This window comes from Pelobates fuscus, chromosome 6 (genome assembly GCF_036172605.1).
Source record: "Pelobates fuscus isolate aPelFus1 chromosome 6, aPelFus1.pri, whole genome shotgun sequence".
Taxonomy (NCBI): Eukaryota; Metazoa; Chordata; class Amphibia; order Anura; family Pelobatidae; genus Pelobates; species Pelobates fuscus.
The window spans coordinates 166,300,900-166,322,948 of NC_086322.1; the positions used below are offsets into that span (position 1 = coordinate 166,300,900).

The window sequence follows — 22,049 nt, forward strand, 5'->3', positions numbered from 1 at the left end:
ATGCTGCAAGCAACATTTGTTCCCTACTGTTCTCCCATGCACATTGAGCAGAAACTGCTGATCCAGTTTTCACTATAATTCATGGCATTTCATTATAATTATATCGATCTGCATGCCTGCTGTGGATCACAGGACAAATCATTATTTCCCCTACAAGACCTAACAAATGTTTTTTTTTTTACTATCCTGAATAAGACTGTGCATGATTATAACTTGCCGTAGCAAAATAATATATATTCAAATCAAAGCTAAATGTTAAAAACCTTTAATTGTTAAGAAACAAAAGGAACACTTTAGTAAGGGGTGAAAGAAGGCAGGCTTAATTATGAAACGTCATTAGGCAGCTTTATAACTAGTTTCTAGGGCAGACCAATACAGAACTGTGTGTTCTGAAAAACTAGCTAGCTAATTTAGAAGAAAGGGCTAAATATATGCCTACACAATTAAATGTGCAGACGTTCACCTGGAACATGTTTCTTTTTCATTTAAGATTAAAAGAAATGCATTGAGCTACATACAGTATGCTGGACAGACAAACCACTCTGTCTAGATTGCCAGATTAGTTCAAAAGGAATAAAACTATTGGAAAATTGAATTATTTCATCTTTAAAAAAACAGGGAATGTTGCAAACGAATAAATATATTTGTTTGAATAGACTAAGATTATGAAAAAGAAAAAAAGATCAAAAACGCATATCAGAGTGTTAATGCAAACAAAATGTAGCACTTAAAGTTTATCTCATTTTTTTCCCTGTTTTCACCCTAAAACGAAAGGTATTTCACTGTCAGCACCTCATTTGTCTCTCTGCATCTTGGCAGAGAGACTGAAAATGGCACCTACATGCCTTTCTAACAAATATGTTACACTGCAACTTCCAAGATGCTTTGACAGACAAAATGTGAGATGGGGCACTAAAAAATCTGGATCCTGGTATCTACCTTTGGCCACGCTTGCTCTTTAACAACTTTTGTAGGTCAAAATTTTGGCTGCATTTAAGCACCCACTGAGACTAAAAAAAACTAATATTGGTGTATGACTACCCCAGAGATTATCTGCAGGCTACAAATTATCCACAATTTCAGATCTCCTTATACATATGTTTACTATTAAAATAGAATATGTTGACATATCATACAGATGGACTTTGATGTTAAATAATCTAAACAAATGGAAAAAAACACAAATCTCCTTAAATTATTGCTGCAAAAATAGGCTCCAAAAAAAAGGTACATTGATGCTTAACAAAACCAAAGTATAATGGAGGAGTATGGCAAACTTACTCAAGTACACAGAAGAAGGAATATAAAAATATAATTTTTTTTTTTTATTTGGTTCCCCTCACCTAGACTAGAATTCAAATGAATTCAACATATTTGGATACTTGGATATACGAGTGTTCTCCTTCTGAAATGTGAGATGTGAATGTAAAGTTCATTGGTTTTTTTTTTTTTTTACTGTTAGCGTACCTACATATTTACATGACATTGGGTACAACACTGGATATGTCACCATATATTTAGCTGGCTATGCTTCCCTTGAGGATTACAGAAACCTCAATTGCTAAATATAATCTATAATTACCAATAAAGGTTTGTTGAATCTTCAAGAATATAGAGATTGCAGTCTCATGCACACTCAAATATCTGGATAATAGGTAAGGTATGTCTTCTTGCTGATGATACTAAGATATGTAACAGGGTTGATGTTCCAGGAGGGATAAGCCAAATGGCAAATGATTTAGGTAAACTAGAAAAATGGTCAGAGTTGTTGCAACTGACATTTAATGTGGATAAGTGCAAGATAATGCATCTTGGACTTAAAAACCCAAGGGCAGAGTACAGAATATTTGATAGAGTCCTAACCTCAACATCTGAGGAAAAGGATTTAGGGGTGATTATTTCTGATGACTTAAAGGTAGGCAGACAATGTAATAGAGCAGCAGGAAATGCTAGCAGAATGCTTGGTTGTATAGGGAGAGGTATTAGCAGTAGAAAGAGGGAAGTGCTCATGCCATTGTACAGAACACTGGTGAGACCTCACTTGAAGACCGTATCTCCAGAAGGATATTGATACTTTAGAGAGAGTTCAGAGAAGGGCTACTGAACTGGTTCATGGATTGCAGGATAAAACTTACAAGGAAAGGTTAAAGGATCTTAACATATATAGCTTGGAGGAAAGACGAGACAGGGTGGATATAATAGAAACATTTAAATACATAAAGGGAATCAACACAGTAAAGGAGGAGACCATATTTAAAATAAGAAAAACTACCACAACAAGACAGTCTTAAATTAGAGGGGCAAAGGTTTAAAAATAATATCAGGAAGCATTACTTTACTGAGAGGGTAGTGGATGCATGGAATAGCCTTCCAGCTGAAGTGGTAGAGGTTAACACAGCAAAGGAGTTTAAGCATGCAGGGATAGTCATAAGGCTATCCTAACTATAAGATAAGGCTAGGGACTAATGAAAGTATTTAGAAAATTAGGCAGACAAGATGGGCCAAATGGTTCTTATCTGCCGTCACATTCTATGTTTCTATGTTTCTATGAATGATCTAGGATGCACACATTTTTTTTTCATAGAAATTGAACTTGGAACAGGATGATACCAGCAATCCACTAGTAACTTAAAAAGCTTAGAATTTGATACTGATCAATAAACTACTAAGATCAGCATGCAAGGATCAGGACCCCCGCTGCTATCTCCTGCAGAAACATAAGTCAGATGTGTACACCTGAACAGGCAAGCAATAAAGCAGTAGTATGGGAAGCAAATTACATCAAAGGGGAGGGGTGGAGTATGGGTGCTGAAGATTCAATAGAAAATAAAGAAAATTATAAGGATTTGAATGGTAAGGTTCTTATATGGCTTCCTTTGATCATTACACTCATCAATATTGGTGATGATGTATGATCATATTGCAAGGGGCTTCAAGCTTTTTTGGGGGGAGGTCGGGGTTGGAATTTTATTTTAAAACACTTGCTTCCCCAGAAACATTTTAAAATGGGATAATAAAAAAAAGAACTATGTCAGATAGTAGCAATCCAATGACTCTAATCAACATTTCAATATGTTTAAATATGTTACCATTCCTTCTGTTTAATATATAATAGCAGCTATTTTACATTTCAGTGAAATGTAATTAATTGTTATTTTAATACTAAATATATTGACTCCTCTAATAAGAACATATCTTAAATATAACCCTGTTCATAATAACTGTACATACATTTTCACCTCTAAATTTAAAAGTACACTCCAGGCCCCTAAAATACATTAGCTTGCTGAAGTGCTCTATTTGTGAAGATTGTGCCCTCTTTTTCATTTTTCAAAAAGTACAGATTTCAAAAGAAATACACACTTTTATAAATTAATCTTGTTACACGACCATGGCTCTCAATCAGACAACAGGTCTTGTTATTTCCTGGTTAGCTCAGTTGAGTTGAACTCAAGAGGCAGCAATTGCTCAAAGCATCTGACTTACAAAGACTTCTCATGGAGCTGCATTGGAATGTCTGTGATTGGATAGCCACAGAAAGTCTGGGCTGGGGGAGAAGGGCAGACAAAGAGAATTGCAGACAAGAGAACTGCAACTTTAGCAAACTGTATTTAGATATACCCCCCAAGTAAAATACATAAATGAATAAATAATTGTTTTCATGGAGGTGTATCTACAAAATAGGAGGCTTTTGGCAGTGAAGTGTCCCTTTAAGGCATTTCTCTTAGCTTTAATGTTTGAAGGAAAAACATGAAATTAAATTGAAGCAAACTCAAAGAAACATCAGTATAATCAAATGTTTCAGAAACTAGTTATTTTTCACGCATCGGCTTTTCCTTCTCTCTCTCTCTCTCAAAGTAGTAAGGTCTATATATGTTTCCCTTAACTTTGCTTCAGTTGAGCATACTAATTGTAAACACAAATTCTGGTTTGTTTTTAATGCTGTTTCTTTGTGCTTCTGTCAATGTTAAATAGTGTTTTTTTTACAACAAAATAAACACTTACTGCTGAGATAAATGGCTTTAGTTTGATGTTCTGACTTAGACTTTTGAAGAGTACCGTATAAAAGACCTGATTATATAAATTGAACTGTAAAAGTCAAACATTTTAGTTGGTGTTCTTAGCTATCGACAACATTCCATTGCTTCAAAAACAGAAAATAGATATTTTGTTGGTTTAAAAAAATAAAAAACGCAACTATTTTCAGGCATAGGAAGAATAAACACTATTAAAATCTACAAAGGTTCTACAGTGCATATATATATATATATATATATATATATATGTGTGGCTTTGTGATGACACTATAGTAACCATGCTTTACTGAAATGTTTGAAAATAAATTAACATTACAATATTCTTAAGTTGTTTTTTGTTTGTTAAAGCATGACAAATTTTAATTTATTTTTTAAGTTTTACATGGTGTGATGTGTAGTGTGGGATGTTTACTACAGTGTATACGTGCAATTAATTTTGTTCTGAATCAGATTTTTTCCAAATCCATCCGAATTTCCAAACTGATGGAAACAAAAATGAAACGAATACGAGCAAATTCAAAACAAGTTATTTTGGTTCCACACATTTAGATGAGGATAGAAAATTAGGCTAGTTATCGACTAAACAACTGAAAAGCAAAATTCAAAAAGGACATTTTTAGATGCGATAACATAAGAGGCCACATAGACAATGCAAGAGTCACAGTGTCCATGGCAAAAGAAGAGCAGCAGAGGAGAGAAGGAGCGGATATACAAGAAAAGAAAACTGCCTGCTGAATTATAATATCATTTATTCATAAAGACACAACACTGTATATTTGTTATGCATACGCTAGCATATGTGCACTCCTGGTTTTGATAGTATTATACTTGTGAGAAGAGGAAAAGTGTAACATTTGTCATATTACATTGTACTCCTAGCTATAGTAGCAAAATTAAAGAAATGTGATGAGTCTTCCCTTGGTATACTTCAAAACAATTTGGAATATTTTGTGCAGCTGCTAAAGATTCAGCGTTTACAGAATCTGTTATGATGTACATCTCAGCTAGACATGTATACCGAGTCATTGTGTAGACAATTGTAAAACATTTCTCTTTTGATAGCTAGAAATATGTTGACTCATACATACAATTACATGTCAAATTCAATATATTTATGCAGGGTTGAGATCATAATGGTAACATATACACAATAGGGAGATTTATCAAACAGGGTTATTTATTTACTGAGAACAGTTTGGAATTCCAAGTGATTTTCCAATAGAAACCACATGGATTTGACTCCTAAATAGCCAGAGAATAGAGAATTGAGGCAGCAGACGCACTATCTATACATAAAAACTGATTCATTAAGCTAAAGTTGTTTGGGTGCCTATAGTGTCCCTTTAAAGTGTTTAAGTATTAAATTCCACTTCTGTTCTCAGAAATTTCCATTTCAGAGACTGACAAATTTATCATGGTGGAAAAAAAGAGAAATTAAACAGAACCCTCTTTTGTCAAAAAAGTGGCAGACAGATTGATAAATCCATTGTGTAAAATATGGCATATGCTAATAAATGTGAGTGCAAAAAAGAAGCAATACAAATAAATTGATAAATAAATGGGAAAAACATGCCTATCGTATTTTAATACCACTTGCCTTTATTTATATTTCCTATCTTTTCTATATTGCGTTTGATCTTAATATCTGGGCACAGCCATTTTGTTTTAATCTGTCCATGATGCCAGCTGTTTGCAGTGCTATGATATTTTTTTCACTATCAGATTGTGGGAAACAGTGGATTTCTGACCAAGGTAGCAGTGGGCTCTGTCACCTCTGTGTTGGTGCCCGGAGTGTGCTTGGAGTGTACTTTAAGCTGTACCAAGTGCCAATGGTCACGCTACCTTAGTAAAATGTCGTCCCTAGTTTTATATAAATAAGAGATTATGGTGCAGTTAAAAAATTAAGCAGGAACAAAAAGGATTAATTTAAAAAGAAAACCTGTGGTAGGCCATCACCACTTCAGCTTACTGTGAGAGTATTATCTCTGCATTGTTATGTTTGACAAAATTGTGAAGAATAAAATAGGGTTTGAAAGCTGAACTCAAAGCTCTACATAGAAGCCATGTCAGTCAAAGAGCCTGGAATTACACTTCCTGGCTGGCATCTCAGCTAATACCAACAAGTTAGTATGTAGCTGATAATAAGGAGGCAAATGTAGTAACTTGTACATGCTGCTCTGAGTGCTCTCCTAGTCCAAAGACTGATGCTACCTTTTGAATTGTATGCTACCTTTAAATTGTAAAACATAATTTACAGGTCACTGCATGAACATACAGTGTGGCAGTGTGTAGTTATTGACAATGAGCATAGCCCCTCAGGCATTATACCAGCAACAGCTATCTTGGTAGAATAATTGGGTTCTAAGAGTTTACTAACAGTATCCACTTGAGGTACTCACTTGATGTTTGTGCATGTGCCTTAGTGAGGTACGTGATGTCATACTATGGTTTAGCAACAAGACATTATCAACATGTGGCTATTACTTCAAAACCATTATAGTAACTACATTTTAATCCGATTAAATGGCTTAACCTTTTTGGAGATTTTTAAAAAATCATATTTTACATACAGTTTTATTAAAATTGTGCAAACTGCGACCGAAGATGTTTATCCCTCCGTCACTCAGTTTGTGAAACAGCAAATGGAATGAACTATCATTAAAGTCTGTAACTCAAGACAGCTGTGATTAAGCTTACACTTAGAGAGGAAGTTTAAATAACACATTAAATGTACTTTCACTGCAATTTCTTAAAGGATATTCTGTATAATTTTTTTTTTTAAATACGAGTTACATCTCAAAGAAAAGTCTCAAAACCAGACATAGGCATCATCCTGTTCCTTGAGTAATTACATAAATAAGTGGCTTTCTGACTAACCTTATTTGCAGATTTAAAGATGTTGCTTATCAGTAGGCTGTACAAGCATCCTTAAAAGCTCAAAAATTCCTCCTGGATTACTACTTTGCAGATTATACTGATGCATTGGAGGGTGTATCACCTGTAAATTCTGTCAGTCATTCAAAAGTATGAGATGTCTACACCTGCTAACGTTGGAGTTCACATATATTGAAGAATTGGGGGAATAGAACATGCTGTACTTTTTATTAATGTTCTAATTGCCTTTATTCTATTATTGTAAATCTAGCAATTACCTAACAGATTGTACAAGTGGTGTGAATTTGTAGATATTTGTTACATACATACCTTCTCATACAGTCAAGGGCTCGGACAAAGAATTCTTTATGGAGATCATGTTCATCTCTAAGAATTGAGCATTGCTCCAATGTCACCGACATGGATGTTCTGTCCTTGGCACTTTTGCAACAGGTGAATCGAACGCCATTCATTTTACGGCAAATCTGTTGTAATCAAAATTGAATAAGCAAGCATAAATAAAAAAAAAATACATTATTTTCCACATATAGCACATTTTAAAAAATCATTGGTTTTAGATTCTTAAAATTAATAAAAAAATATTTTTTTTTTCTGCTAAGCACACTATCCACTCAATAATGGCATACTGCAAAATAGTTGGATACTTTAAAATGTGTGTATAGTTTTGGCACATATCTCAGGATACAGTGCAACAGGAGAGACAGACATCTCAATGTAGAATTTTACATATTTTATGTTCCTATTTATATTCATATTAGATATGGATGTCTAATGGGTTAAAAAAGAGCAGATGGTAGTTTGCTCTGTACCATGAGAAGTCTGGAACGTGGGTGTATAATGAGAGGATTGAGTGTCAAGAGCCTTTATACGTGATTTTCCTTTTATGGCCAGAGCTTTAGTTAACAGTTCTGACATTGTTATAGTCATAGCTATAAAGAATAGTGGACAAAGGACCATGAGGCTTGTTGTCTGTCCACTCTGACTTTGAAGACTCTATCTCTCTCTTTATAGTCAGCTATTAACATCTGCTGTTGAATACCCATTATTCTGTAACATTTTTGCTTTATTATATTAATTGTAAGCAGAATAAACCTAAATAAAATGTACATTTGATGCATATTGATGCTTCTGACACACAAAAGAATTACAATATATATGTATATTAACATCACGGCTAGCCATCCAACAAGAAGAAACAATATATTATATTATATTATATTATAAGAAAAATACTTTTTTTCTACACTCAAATAGGAACATATTAAAGTGGACAAAAGTATAAATTGTATACAATTAATGGCATATTTTACAAACTGATAAATAGCTTAAAAGGACACTGTAGGCACCCAGACCACTTCAGCTATTTGAAGTGGTCTGAGTGCAGTGTTCCTTTTGCCTTTAGTGCTGCAATGTAAAACATTGCAGTTACAGAGAACTGTAATGATTACATTGCAGCTCTTAGTCTGCCCTCAGTGGCTGTCTACCAGACGGCTGCTGGGGGTGCTTCCAGAATCTGATGCTGGACATCCTCACGCTCTGCATTGAAGAATGCTTTCCTATAGGGAGGTCTAATGCGCGTGGTGCGTGGAGGAGCGTGGGCAGAGTCTGATCCAGCGCTGAGGGACATCTGCACTGGATTCAGGGAAGTGGCTGTAGGGGTTTTAACCAACGGGGGTGGGGGGGTTTGCGAGGGAGGGGGAACCTATGAAACCTATAGTACCAGGAAAACAGCTTTGTTTTCCTGGCACTATAGGATCCATTTAAAATAGTTCAAAGACATATGGAGCGTGGATAATGTTCTGTAAATTAATAAAGGGTATTATTTACTAAAAACGAATTCTGGTGAATTGGAAACCAGGTTGTAAAATTTAAGCAAAAATGCTAATTTGGAAAAATTCACCACCTCACTAATAGCCACAGCTTGGCTATTTTTACTCTAACTAGAGAATTTCTGGAAAATAAAAGTGAATTAAAAGTGAATGTCAGTTTTAAAGGAACACTTTATGTACCATAACCACTATAGCTCACTATAGTTAGTGAGCCAGCTGATCTCTCTCAATCTGCACTACTTATGAATGGTTCTTTGACATTAGTAGTGGAGGCAGGGAGTGGTGGTAAGAAGATAAGAAGTCAAAATGTTCAAAAATTGTTTGACTCCTTACAATGGGGGCGCCAGGGCTCTCCTGGCACCATATACACAATAGCAAACTGTAGGGTTATGGTGTTTAGAGCTGTGGTTTCCAAACCAGTCCTCAGGGAAGGCATGCCTACCAGTCCAGGATTTAGGAATTACCCAGTTGTGTCTAAGGTGTTTTTAGAAAAAAAATAAAACACCTTGACACAATAGGTAATCCCTAAATCTTTGACTGGCAGGCGTGCCTTGAGGACTGGTTTGGAAACCACTCGTTTAAAGTATTCCTTCAAGGTCAAATTAGGGAAATTGAAAACATTATTTTCTGGTGGAGCATTTAGAATTTGTCTATTTTGACCTATATTTAAAAAATCCACTAAGAATGAATGACAATTCTCACTTTGGTGAATAAGCCTCTAAATTGTGCAATTGGGTTTTCAATTCACTAGAATTCAGTTTATAGTGAATAACTCCTTTCCAGTCAACAAGTCCAGTTTACTTCTAATGTGGTACGCTTGGCATAGCATACATTACTTCATCGTATCATAATCTGTTGGATTGAGATTACGTTTTATCACGTAAATAAAATGCTATATGCTGAAAAATACACTCTCTGGAATAAAGGAGAACTTTTAAACAATGTCAGAAGAAATGCAACCAAGTGACGAGGGGAGATGATAAAATAAGTGTATTTTGCACAGAAACATAGCTGCAGCACAGGTTGTTCTATTTCATAATCCTAAAGTGTTGTTTTTTCCCTATTGTTTTCTATTTGAATCCAGCTACATTGACTACACTTCCTAATAACTGCTGACCCAGAGACCTGGCACTTTGTATTTATTTGCTTCAGAAGATCAATCAGTCTTGAAGAGCAAAGGTTGGGTACTTTTGATCTACTTTACTTCAGAAGTTCAATTCTATACACTTCGGTAGCTGCATGCAAATACAAGAAGCTAATGGCATAGTGTACACAGCGAATTCTCTTCTCTCACAGGTATGTTATTAAAACCATTTCTTGAGGAAACCAAGACAGTAACGATACTGCCTTTTGGGGACTCACAATGTATGCAACTAACTACAGGCACCTTATTGAAGTAGTTATAGTGCCTGGGATCCCTTGTGGCACCTACCCATTCAGTGTTAAACCAAATTTCAAAGTATTAATGTTAAACAAGAGTCCCCAGCAGTCCATTCCCTCTGTGCTACTGGGATAATAAGGATGCATTAGCCTGAGTAGCACTTTAGGCATATAACCGTGGCCACAGTCTCTCTTTAATACAACCTCCACCAGCTTAAACTAGTAATTGTTCCTAAGCCTTCTATGCATTTACTCTGTCATCAGTGGCACTCCCACAGAAACTTTATACATACTAACCTAGGTAAGCAGATTTCCATAAACCTGTTATGTGCCAGAGGGTTGTGCATTGTGATGCTTCACCATTTTGCAATAGGGTTTTCAACTTAAAACAAGAATTACATTTAAAAAAAAAAAGTGTTGCATTTATTAGAGCATTGAGCATGAAAAAGGCAACAGTAGCATTGTTCTACAACCTGTTTATGTAGCGAGCAGAGTGGCAGGGCGTGCCAAAGTTTATTGCATCAGTTTTATTGCCACAGTCAGCCCCATAACACACAAGGTTAACCCCTTAACCCCATAACACACAAGGTTTGGTGCTGCCTAAAATGCAATTTGGTACCCTATATTAGACTTTCGCCGACAAAATTTTTGTTTTGTCTGAATACAAAGGAGCGAAGGAAAAAACAAAACCGTTTAGTCGGAACTGAATTTTGACCATTTGTTCATTCGTTTTTGGAAAAAAATTCACAAATTATTTTTGTTTCGGAATTTCTTTCAGATGAATGAAATTCCGATCCTGGACGGGGCTGCATCGTGCAGCTGTTTAGTAGATAAATCCCTAAATTTGTACGCTTGTGGGATTGCCATATTTAAGAGTACCTCATCTGGGAGCTGTTTAGTAGATACATCCTTTTTGGTATCATTATGGGAATCCCACAAGTATATTGACATGATGTGAGTAGGGGCATGTCTACTAAACAGCAAACAGCCAGTGGCTGCTTACTGTTATATAAATAAATGACTAGCGACTTGGCAGATAGCCCTCACTCGCCAGGCATGGGTGGGTGCCCAGGGGGAAATTTAATTTCTTCACAAGTAAGGACCATCACAGGTGCGTAGGGAAACGTTTTTTTTTTTCGTTTTTTTTAAACTGTTTAATTTTCAACAATGCTGTACACAACAAAATAAACATTGTGTGCATATGGGCTTTGGAAATAGGAAACAACAAAAACTCAAGCATTTTTGCTACTTTAAAAGGAAATTGGTTGCAGGTGAAGATATAACACAAACTGTTCTAAAATGACTATTCAGTGACTGCTTCATAATGAAAACCCACATGTAATTTGTCACTCTAAAGAAACCGGCATCTCCAATGGTAATGTAAAATGTAGTAATTGCAGCATAGCGCATGTTTAACAATCATACATTTTAATTTTAGATTATCTCTACGCAGGATTGCATGGGTTGAACTAGTGTGTGCCATAATTGTATTATAATTAGTAACTACTTTACTAATGCGGCACATTTGTAAGCTAGACTATCTATTATAAGGAATGTTCTGGCATGCAGAACTTCTCTACAGACAAACTTCACACAAACAAAGTTGTTGGGATTGGGGAGCAGATGACTAAGGTTGTCATGCTGGACTCCGTTCCGTTCAAGCAGAAATATGCATCTGGTTTCATCAAATTATGGTATGTAACAATTCCTTATTCATGAGTACATAGTAGAACAGAAGTAGGCAGCTAGAAAGTGTCAGTAGGCTTACATTATATCTAGTACATCTTAGGATCTGGAAACCCAGAATGTAAACTCTCAGTTACAGGAAATGGTTAATACCTTTTCTTTCCTTTATATCTTTTGTTGATATTCCCTTATTCATGCGACAAACACAATGTTTTATTATGCAAGCCACGGTTCAAAGGGAATATTTCCCGTACTGCTGCATTTATAGCAATTATTTTTAATAGACTTTAGATAATGCTGTCAAATGATTTATCCAAGAAGGGTACAATTAGCTATGATTAGTTTACATGTATGTCCTTCAGTATAGATGTTATCATGCCCCATCTCAAAAGTAGCTATTTTATCGATCATGAACGGATGAAAGATTGAATTCACTGTGCAATTTGGGGCATAGTCTGCCTCTGGGCAGTACAGGAGATATTTTCACTGAAGCCTTAACCACTTAGCTATCTCACTTGCTTTATTGTGAAAACTGCAGTCATAGCAACAGTTAAGACATTTTCTGATCCAGTGAAGGAACACAGATTTTGCACAGTATAGCTTGTAACTGAATTTAACCTAGATTAAATTGTCAATGTTAAGTATGTCCTAGAAATGATAACCTTACAATTCTAGAGTGTTATTTCACGTTAATCTACCATTTAGGACCCTGTGCATGGGGATATATGCCTTTAGCTGGCCCAGAAATAACCATGAAGGAAGCAGAAGACTTTATTTGTAAGCTCCCTAGGATAAAGAAGCGGACCCTGCAGGCATTCACCCTTAGAGGTTCTTAAAGAGCTTAGTTCAATTATTCGTAGAACATTTTCATTTTATCTTCAAGGATTACATTTCAGCAGGTACAACAGCACCACAATATTAGTACAAGAATTTGAATGTATTTTGCAATACAACTTGATCACAGTAAGCCTGTTTCTGGCCAGTAATGCTAGCATAAATAGTTAGGATGCTGCTTGAATTCTTTAAGGAGGACCATGTTTAGAATAAAAATCACCCGACTCAACTCAATACGTCTAAACCAAAGATGAGTACACCCCAATCGTATTTAGAAAAGGGGAAACAAAATTTACAGCTGTTTATAGCTAACTTAGAGATCGATCTAGTGGGGCAGCACGACAATTGTCCACAGCTGTAAGTACCAATAGTATCTAGAAGGAAAATACTTTATTGAGTAAAACAGGAAAGTAAAGATACAAATTGGACTTAAGCTGGGAAGCAAATGTAAAATTGTTATGTGTGTTACAACCACATTTCCCAATCCTTGTTTAATGGTATCAAAAAAACAGACAAACTCTATTGGGGCTATAATTAATCCCAATGATGGCCGGTAAGTCCAAAATAAACAGGATACGTTCACTAAATAGTGCTCTGGTTACTAAACATAACATTGGAAGCAAGAAGCAGGAAAAGAGTGTGGCAACAAGGCTATAGCCTAGACAGCTGGGTAATAGTAAGCCTAAGTCCAATTTGTATATTTATTTTCCTGTTTTACCCAATAAAGTATTTTCCTACTAGATACTATTGGTACTTACAGCTATGGACAATTGTAGTGCTGCCCCACTAGATCGATCTCTAAGTTAGCTATAAACAGCTGCAATTTTCATATTTTCTCCTTTTCTACATACCAGTACCGATTTCCAAACTCAATTGGGGTGTACTCATCTTTGGTTTAAACATATTGTTATCTTGGGTTCAAGCCCACCTAGTGGATCTGGTACCACCATACTGACCTCATTCATTGGGATTAGGTTACATAGCTTTATTTCTGATTTCTACTCAACTCAATACCAGCTCAGGTATTTTATCCAGATATCTGAAATTCCCTTGGCAATTCTTCACACTTTCCAGTCAAAAAAGTGATGTGTTTTTAAAAAGAAGAGTAACACAATAGCTGTAGAAGTAATAGATAAAATAGGAAATGCCAGGCCAGATTCTATTCTTTATAACATTTGAAAGGTAGGGAACATTGAAAACTCAGCATTTGCATGCATCTCTCCTTGAAGATACATTCTCTGCTCTGTGGACTAGTCAGATGAAGCAGCAGTGTAGCATACTTTGATGAGTATATAGATAAATATTAATTTGAGCAGTGGGTAATACATGCATTGCACTCTACTGGCACTCATAAAATGTATATATGTTTAACGATTTCCTTATGGTATAGCTTGTTATATTTCATCTCTGCATTAAACACATTATATACTAGACATATCCATCGTATTTAATCTCTACATATTATATATATATATATATATATATATATATATATATATATTACTACTACTAATTATAGAAATTTAAGCAACAGTTATTACAAACAATATCCAAATAGACAAAGAATACAACTAATCAGTTCAGACAGCTCCCCAGAAAAAGGGAGACGCTGTACCCCACCGGAATTACCTCTAGATTAAAAGATCATCTTATAGGTAATAAACGTTATTATAAATTTACATATAAAATAAGTGCAACAAAAAAGTGAAAAGTGATAATCACAATCAATTAAAAAGGAGGGTAAACCTACATAGCTCAGTGTCAATTGTAGTAAAAAAAAAATAGAAACAGTGTGAGCTACTAAAATGAAATTTAAGCTATATCCCAGATTTGTATGTATCAAAAACAACAAAATATCAAATTCAAGTGAACGGGATATAGTATTAGAAGGGAGAAGCACTACACATTTAAATCAATCCACCTCTACGGTAGCCACAAACAGCCATAGGTCTACAAAGAAATCCTATTGGGAAGTACTCAAGCTCTCAGGGGTTAAATTGAGAAAGTAGATGTAATTAGACTCTTGTTTATGTAGGAAAATCATGTGGCTGTAGTTTGTTGCAAAGCTGGAGGAGATAGAGACAATATAAATTAATTAGTTAGCTGAAGTAAAATCTATCAACCCCCACAATACTGAGGTAGATACTGTGGTTTATACAGAAAAAGTCCTGAAGATAACTCAAATCCCGATACTGGTGCTAAATGGGTTAAGTTTAACCTTAAGGAGGTCCTAGGTACTAGTAGTTCACAATGTATTGGTTTAAGTATTACTTCATATAGAAGACTTGTGAAAACTCCATATTAGATGCAGGAATAAAACAAAATACCTAAACATAAATCAACGTGAAATAGTCCTAGTGTGGCTATAGTTAGCTGCACAGCTGGAGAGATAGAAAAAGAGCAACTGAAATAAATGTTATCAATACCCAAAATACTGGGGTAGATTCTGTGGTTTATACAGGAAAAGTCCTTAGGTTAATTCCAAACCCGATACTGGTGCTGACTGGGTAAAGTATAATCCGTAGGATGCCCTAAGTACTAATAGCTCACAATTGATTGGTTTACATTTGATGCAAGGGTAAAACAAAACGCTTAAACATAAATAAAGTGATATAGTCCTAATGGGTTACTCCCAACAGCAGAAAGCTACTGTTTCCCAACATCAAAGCTTGTTACGTTACATCTCAATCATATCAAATTCAGGGATACTTATTATAAGTTACATATGCAGGCAATAAGTTTAGAGTAGAAATAATAAAATATATGTTTTGGGGTATTCTTAGATTTTCAGCAAATGTTTTTTGCGTCTCTGTTTTCTTTTTTTTTTTTTTTTTTAAAAGCTGCTTATTTCTCTCTGTCTTCCTAATGCCTTTTATAATTTGTTCAGCTGTATTACCGGTTTCTGCAGCTCTATATTATAGACTTAGATAAGCTCACATGTGGGATTACAAAGATAAAAATTGTGTATGACCTTTTCATCATTACTAATGCATCCAATCAGACTAGACTTGGAAATGGTAAGTAAGTGAGTGCTGATAGGTAAAAGAAAAGACACTAAGACATTTAGATAAGTTATTGTCCAGTGCACCCAACTCAGGCGGATTTCTTCTCATTTGATAGACAGATTCAACAGGGGTTGTGTATTGAAGGAAAATGTGGGTCACAGTTTAAAGAGTGGATGAATCACCATGGCAACCAAAATACCATATAACAACCAGCCTACAGTGTTTCCTTTTATAAAGTGACCTAATGTTATTGGATTTAAAGCAAACTGATATTGAATATTTCCTGATACATAAAAGGAATCAGTTGTAAAACTATAGCTGTAACATAATATTTAAATCCACTGCACCGTTCTAATGTTAGAAGCTGAAATACATGAAAAAAACTACTCAAAATGATACCACATTACACAGCTGAAATTGCAATAATTATTTATACCTGGAATTACTGTGTAAAAACTATGTAAAACAATATTTACGGGTCATTAGTATGGCCACCAGTCAGTTTTTTTTTTTTTTTGTTTTTTTTTTAAAGATTGCGTTGTAGCTCATTCCCGAAGACTGCAATCAGACTATTTTAAGCATTCCTTTATGCACCAACAAATCTAACAGCAATTAATATAATTTCATGCCTGAATGCCCATGCATATTGAACAACTCTTTATTTTAGAAAGTGTTTTGTCTTAAGAAATAACTATAGAGATACACTATATTGGGGCACATGACAATTACACCAACAAGTACTTCACATTCTAAATACATAGACAGCTATAACAGGTTCCACTCCTCGTGGGTGGCTTTCCACAAGATTTTGGATGAAAAGAGCTGGCTAGCAATTTCCGTTCCATTTCACACCAAATGTTTTTGGTGATGTTGAGGTCAGGGCTCTGTGAGGGCCAGACAAATTCTTCCACACCAAACTCATGCAACCATATCTTTATGGACCTTGCTTTGTACTCTTGGGTACAATCATGCTGGAATGGAAAAGGGATTCCACAAACTATTCCCACAATGTTGGAAGCATAGCATTGTCCAAAATGTCTTGGAATGCTGAAGCATTAAGATGTCTCTTCACTGGAAAGAAGGGGCCTAGTCCAACCTCTGAAAAACAACCCCATACCATTATCCCTCCTCCACCAAACTTCACAGTCGGCACAATGCAGTCAGGCAGGCAATGTTCTCTTGGTATCCGCCATACCCAGACTCGCCCAGCAGACAGCCAAACAGATAAGTGTTATTTGTAATTCCACCAAACATGTTTCCACTACTACAGAGATTAGTGTTGGTGTTCTTTACACCACCTAATCCAACGCTTGGCATTGGTGATGTGAGGCTTGCATGCAGCTGTTCAGCCATGGAAATCTATTCCATTAAGCTCTTGACATACAGTTTTTGTGCTGATATTAATGCCAGTGAAAATTTGGAACTCTTTAGCTAGGGAATCAGCAAAGCTTTGACAACTTTTATGCACCATGAGCCTCATCACTACGTGGCCCTTTTCTGTGACTTTACGAAGTTCCTAAACTCTTCCACTTTCCAATCATACCACTTACAATTGGCTGTGGAATATCTAGCAGGGATGTAATTTCATGAACGGACTTATTGCACATGTGGCCTATATTCAGTTAACCTGAATTAGGTAAAGCCAAGAACCAAAAAGATCAAAATTTCTGTTGATACTTAATATCTCTCCAAATACACCTGAAGAGCCCCGAATTAACCAACACATTGATTAGATTATCTTATTCACACCATAAGCTAGGGGAATGAGTGGCTGTGCAGTGTTCTGCCTTCCCCAGTCTGATGCAATTAACCCTGCTGCCATTGCGTGTTGGATTTGGGGAAGCCATTTTGCATCAAACCGCATTAAATGTTGTTGTTTTTTGAGTATTTATTCTATGACTGTAATATCAAAAACGCTTCTTCACCAACAATGATTGACCCAAACATGTCTGATCATGACTTACAGTAGCTGCTAACCACATGATTTCAACATTTTTCCTCTTTTTGGCTTGAGTGTTTTGGTGAAGGTTTTCAAGAAGCTCTTTCAAGTCATTTTGTTCTTGGAATAACTGAAGACCTTTTTGGAGAAAAATAAAAGATATGTTAACAGTTGTAAACTAGTTTTTATTTTGGAACATTACATTTTATGGTAAGTCTTGCTTCAAGGTCACATATACATTTCTTTCTTTCTGTATATGAAAAGCTTTACTCTCTCTGTATCTGGTATAAAAATAAAAAATAGTTGCGTAGGCAAAAGTAAAGTTTGGAGAGGATTTAATGATTGTGGTATAATTAGAGTAAGGTGGCAAGGTTTGCATAGATTTAGGGGAATTATAATGGGTCAGTATAGTATAGTGTGTCAGCTGCAGGCAACTTATATCTTGCACTGAACTCTCTCACGACTATAATGATCAATGAGGTGCACCGTGCCAGGTATAATTTATAGCAAGTGCAGTATGACTGCTACCAGTTTATAGAGCAGATCCACTCATCCTAAGTGATGGTTGGAACTCCTCCTAAGAGATAAACTGCTTCTTCCCCTTATATTTTACTTACAAACAGGTTTTCCTGACATAATAATGTTAAAAACACATTATAGCTTCCCCTTGTCCCCCTAAATAAAGTAAAGTTACACCTGTTTACTGGTGCTGGCTCTGCCCTTGATCTGCCTTCTTGGCTGACATCATCAGAAGTGGCAATCTCAGCCAATCACAATGCTTTCAAATAGGAAAGAATTGGATTGGCCGAGCTTGTCCAGGAGGCAGATCAGGGGCAGAGCCAGCACAAGCCAAACACAGCCCTGGCCAATCAGCATCTCCTCATAGAGATGTATTGAATCAATGCATCTCTATGAGGACAGTTCAGTGTCTCCATGTAGAGGCCAGAGACAATGAATGGCAGTGCAGCACTGACCCAGAAAGCACCTCTAGTAGCCATATGAGAAGTGGCCAGTGGAGGTATCCCTAGGCTGTAATGTAAACATTGCATTTTCTCTGAAAAGACAGTGTTTACAGCATAAAGCCTGAAGGGACTGATTATACTCACCAGAACAAATTCAATTAGTTATAGTTGTTCTTGTGACTATAGTGTCCCTTTAAATGTCCTACCTAGTTGTCTTTCAGTTCAAAATGTATTAATTTTAGTATTAGAAGTAAAACAAATTTAAGATCACCAAGAATATTCTATGCACCATCACACACCACTTTAAATCTGTACATATTATGTATTGATTGTTCTGTTGATTATTTTTTTTTAAATAACAAAACAAAAATAAACTTGAAAATAAAAAGGTTCCTGGCTATTACTTGCCCTATTGCGTAGAGTGAGCATTTGTCATTGTCACACAGATCAAAAGAGCAATGGGTGATATGTATAAAATGTGTTGTGTAATGAAAAGAGTGGTATAAAGTACTAAACGTGTGGTAGTTACCATAGAAACCAGCATATTCCTCTGCTTACACGACCCCTTTTCCATGCTTTTGCTATGTTTTCAGCACATGACACTTTTAGTACATAACCCCATTGTCTTTTTACTTAACATGAGCATACATTCCTTAAAGAATACGCTCTCATAATTTAAACTAGCACTAGTAATTTGCTACATCACCAGATTTACCAGCTTGGGCCTAAAATCTGAGGTAGGGCATATGCATGTAAATACAGCGCACCTTTATTTGGAGTTCTTTTGCATGTAAATATATATATATATATTGTAACAAACCACCTCTTTTACAGGTAGGGCTGTCACAGATCTTGCAGTAACCACCACCTTCTAGGGTATATAAAGTCCAGGACACAGTCAGCTCGATTTTCCCTTTTCTTTATTCAATAAGAAAACAGGTGCTTTAAATAAAAAAACCAAACAAAATCCCTTGCTCTTACTTGAGCTCTTACTAGACAGGAAATTGCTATCTGCAATTGGGTGGCTTTCCCACTTACCAATTTCCAAACAAAAGAAATGTCTTTGCAATGAACACAGTTGTCATTCACTCTCCTAGCTGTCTTTTTCTCCCTCCCCTGCAGCAGGCTGCCCTCTTCATTTTAAAGGCCTGTCTACTAATTGACTAGCTACAGGTGAGTGTCAATTAGTTAACTCTTAAGTCAAATCTAAATTGTGGTTTGTTACACAGTAATTAGTGCTGTTGGAGCATTGGCCCATCCTACTCTCCAAATACTCCGGCCCTGGGATCCATACCATGTTTTGCAGAACCTCAGCAATGTAGATTGCAAACACTAACATCTTCCCTGGGGCATTTAACTGAAAATTCTCAGGTTGCAGTTTAGCAAATCAGGCCTGATGTATCTTCCATCAACCACAATGCCACTTTTACGCTCACAATATATATATATATATATATATATATATTATTTTTTTTCCAGCTTTTTCTTTTTGAGAAACTAGTACATTTTAGAGTTTAATAGAGGATGTTAGCTAAGGGTTCAGTCATTCATAAATAATGAACCACGGTCTCTTAAAAAGATAAAACAGACAAGTATACTGGGAATAATATGCCAGTTTTTCCATTAATAGTTCACGTCAAGAATCTAAAATATTGATGTTTTGTAGTTCACAGACTTTCTGTTCAATGTTGGTGAACTTTGTACGTGACAAGTCAAGATGATCGGTTCTGATTTTTACTTTTAGAGTCATCACTGTGAAAAACACTGACAAGTCTACACCATAGGATTCCGCACTATGAGCTGCATTCTGTTTTACACTGTGATCTCATGTGGCAGCTCTGACATACTCTGATTTTTGTCCTGATCATTGGACATATCTTGTTCACCTGTCTGTAGAATGTGATGTTATATCTAAGGGCAGGCATTCTTCTAAAGATTATATCTTTGGGTGATGAGTTATTGAATGGAAATGAATGTGTTAGTGGGAAGTACTTGTGCTTTTTCTCTAGAAACAGTTAGTTCATTACAGGAATAAATGATATGGTGCTGACAAAAGTTATTGTAAGAATGGTAAGAAAAGTAATGAATATGCACTTACGATTTTGTTTTACTCAGTTTTCCCCATTCTAGTATAAGTACCATTTAACTTTAAACCAAAATAGCAAAATGCACGTGCTTTGCTCTGTCATATTTGACTTCTATTTTACTCAAATATTCACGTTACCTGTGGGAAACTGTCTTAAAAGACATAACCACTAACACAATAAAAAAAATACATTTAAAAGTATAGTTCTATAAACAAATGCTGAAAGAGTTCACAATCCTTTTCACAAACAAATCTAAAAATAATCTAGAAGGGCAGTACAATTCTGCTCAGATATTTTCTTAGATGAGCCTTGATTTAATGCTATTTCTTGAAAGAAAGTTGTTGTTCTTTTCATTTATTTTCAGCCATACTTCAAGCAGCTGAATCTAATAAATGGAATGGAAAGAACATTAATCTGACTTTTTTTAATGACTAATCCTGCTAGAAATAAAGAAAATCTAGAGGGGAAAGCAACAACATTTGTTGCACGAAAGCCCTCACTACATTAGTTCCACCACTAGTACACACTGTTCCTCTAAACTGACAGGAGTAGTTAATTGGCATGGCTATTCTCATTAAAACTCCAAAATGCCATTATCAAACTGTTGCACCCAAAGAACTACCAACCAATAGCTACATTTTCTGTGCTCGCGAGACTCGGTCAGAGTATTGCCGTGGTAACCCGTAGCAATGCTCTGCTTGGCCAGATCTTGCGAGACACATGGTCTGCAGCTCTGCACACTGCGAGCTGCAGACCAGCGGCCATGGGAACTCTCCGGCCGGGCAGCCTGGAGGGGCCTCGCACCTGGCGGCATACTGAGCAAGCCGCCGGGCCCCTTCCTGGTGTCGGGTCCTCTGTTACTAACCGAGGACCCAACACAGTCTGCCCTAAGGTGGTTTAGGCGGCCTTAGACGGCTTCCTAAACTTCTTAATTAGAGAGTGGCAGTTTTTAAAATAATTTAGGGCGACCTGGTGGGCAATTGCCTCCCTGCCTCCTGTCCCAGCCTGCACCTGATGATCAAGCCTTATTGAGGTCAAATAAATGGCTTCACATAGAGAAGCCTTTCATTGGAGCATTTAAGCTGGTCAGACCACATGTGCGAGTCAGGGAAGGGATGGAAAAGGAGAGAGAGGAGGGAGAGAAGGAGGGAGGGCAGCACAGTTAAGGATGGTTGGATGGAGGAAGTGGAACAGAAACTTCCATTACGCCTGTCATCAGATGTAAAATATGCTGCCAAATGTCAAGCGTTCCTGGGATGTAACTAGCAGAAATGCTGCACCTACAGACTCCTACCACCATGACCACTACTCAAAGCAGATATAGTCATGGTTGTTGGAGTAACCGTTTAATTTAAGAACAATTATGTCTCTTTTCTATGTCTACCCATTCAATTT

The 22,049-nt window shown here is 36.2% G+C and overlaps 1 protein-coding gene across 1 annotated transcript in view; it reads right to left on the reverse strand.

The window, feature by feature from the left end:
- INPP4B (inositol polyphosphate-4-phosphatase type II B) overlaps positions 1–22,049 on the reverse strand; it is a 640,126-nt gene that overhangs the window by 10,560 nt on the left and 607,517 nt on the right. The window contains exons 21-22 of the mRNA XM_063458461.1: positions 17,631–17,743; positions 7,242–7,396 (exon numbers count right to left, since the gene is read on the reverse strand). Of these exons, the coding sequence (XP_063314531.1) occupies positions 7,242–7,396; positions 17,631–17,743 (268 nt within the window). The remainder of the gene's footprint in view (positions 1–7,241; positions 7,397–17,630; positions 17,744–22,049) is intronic.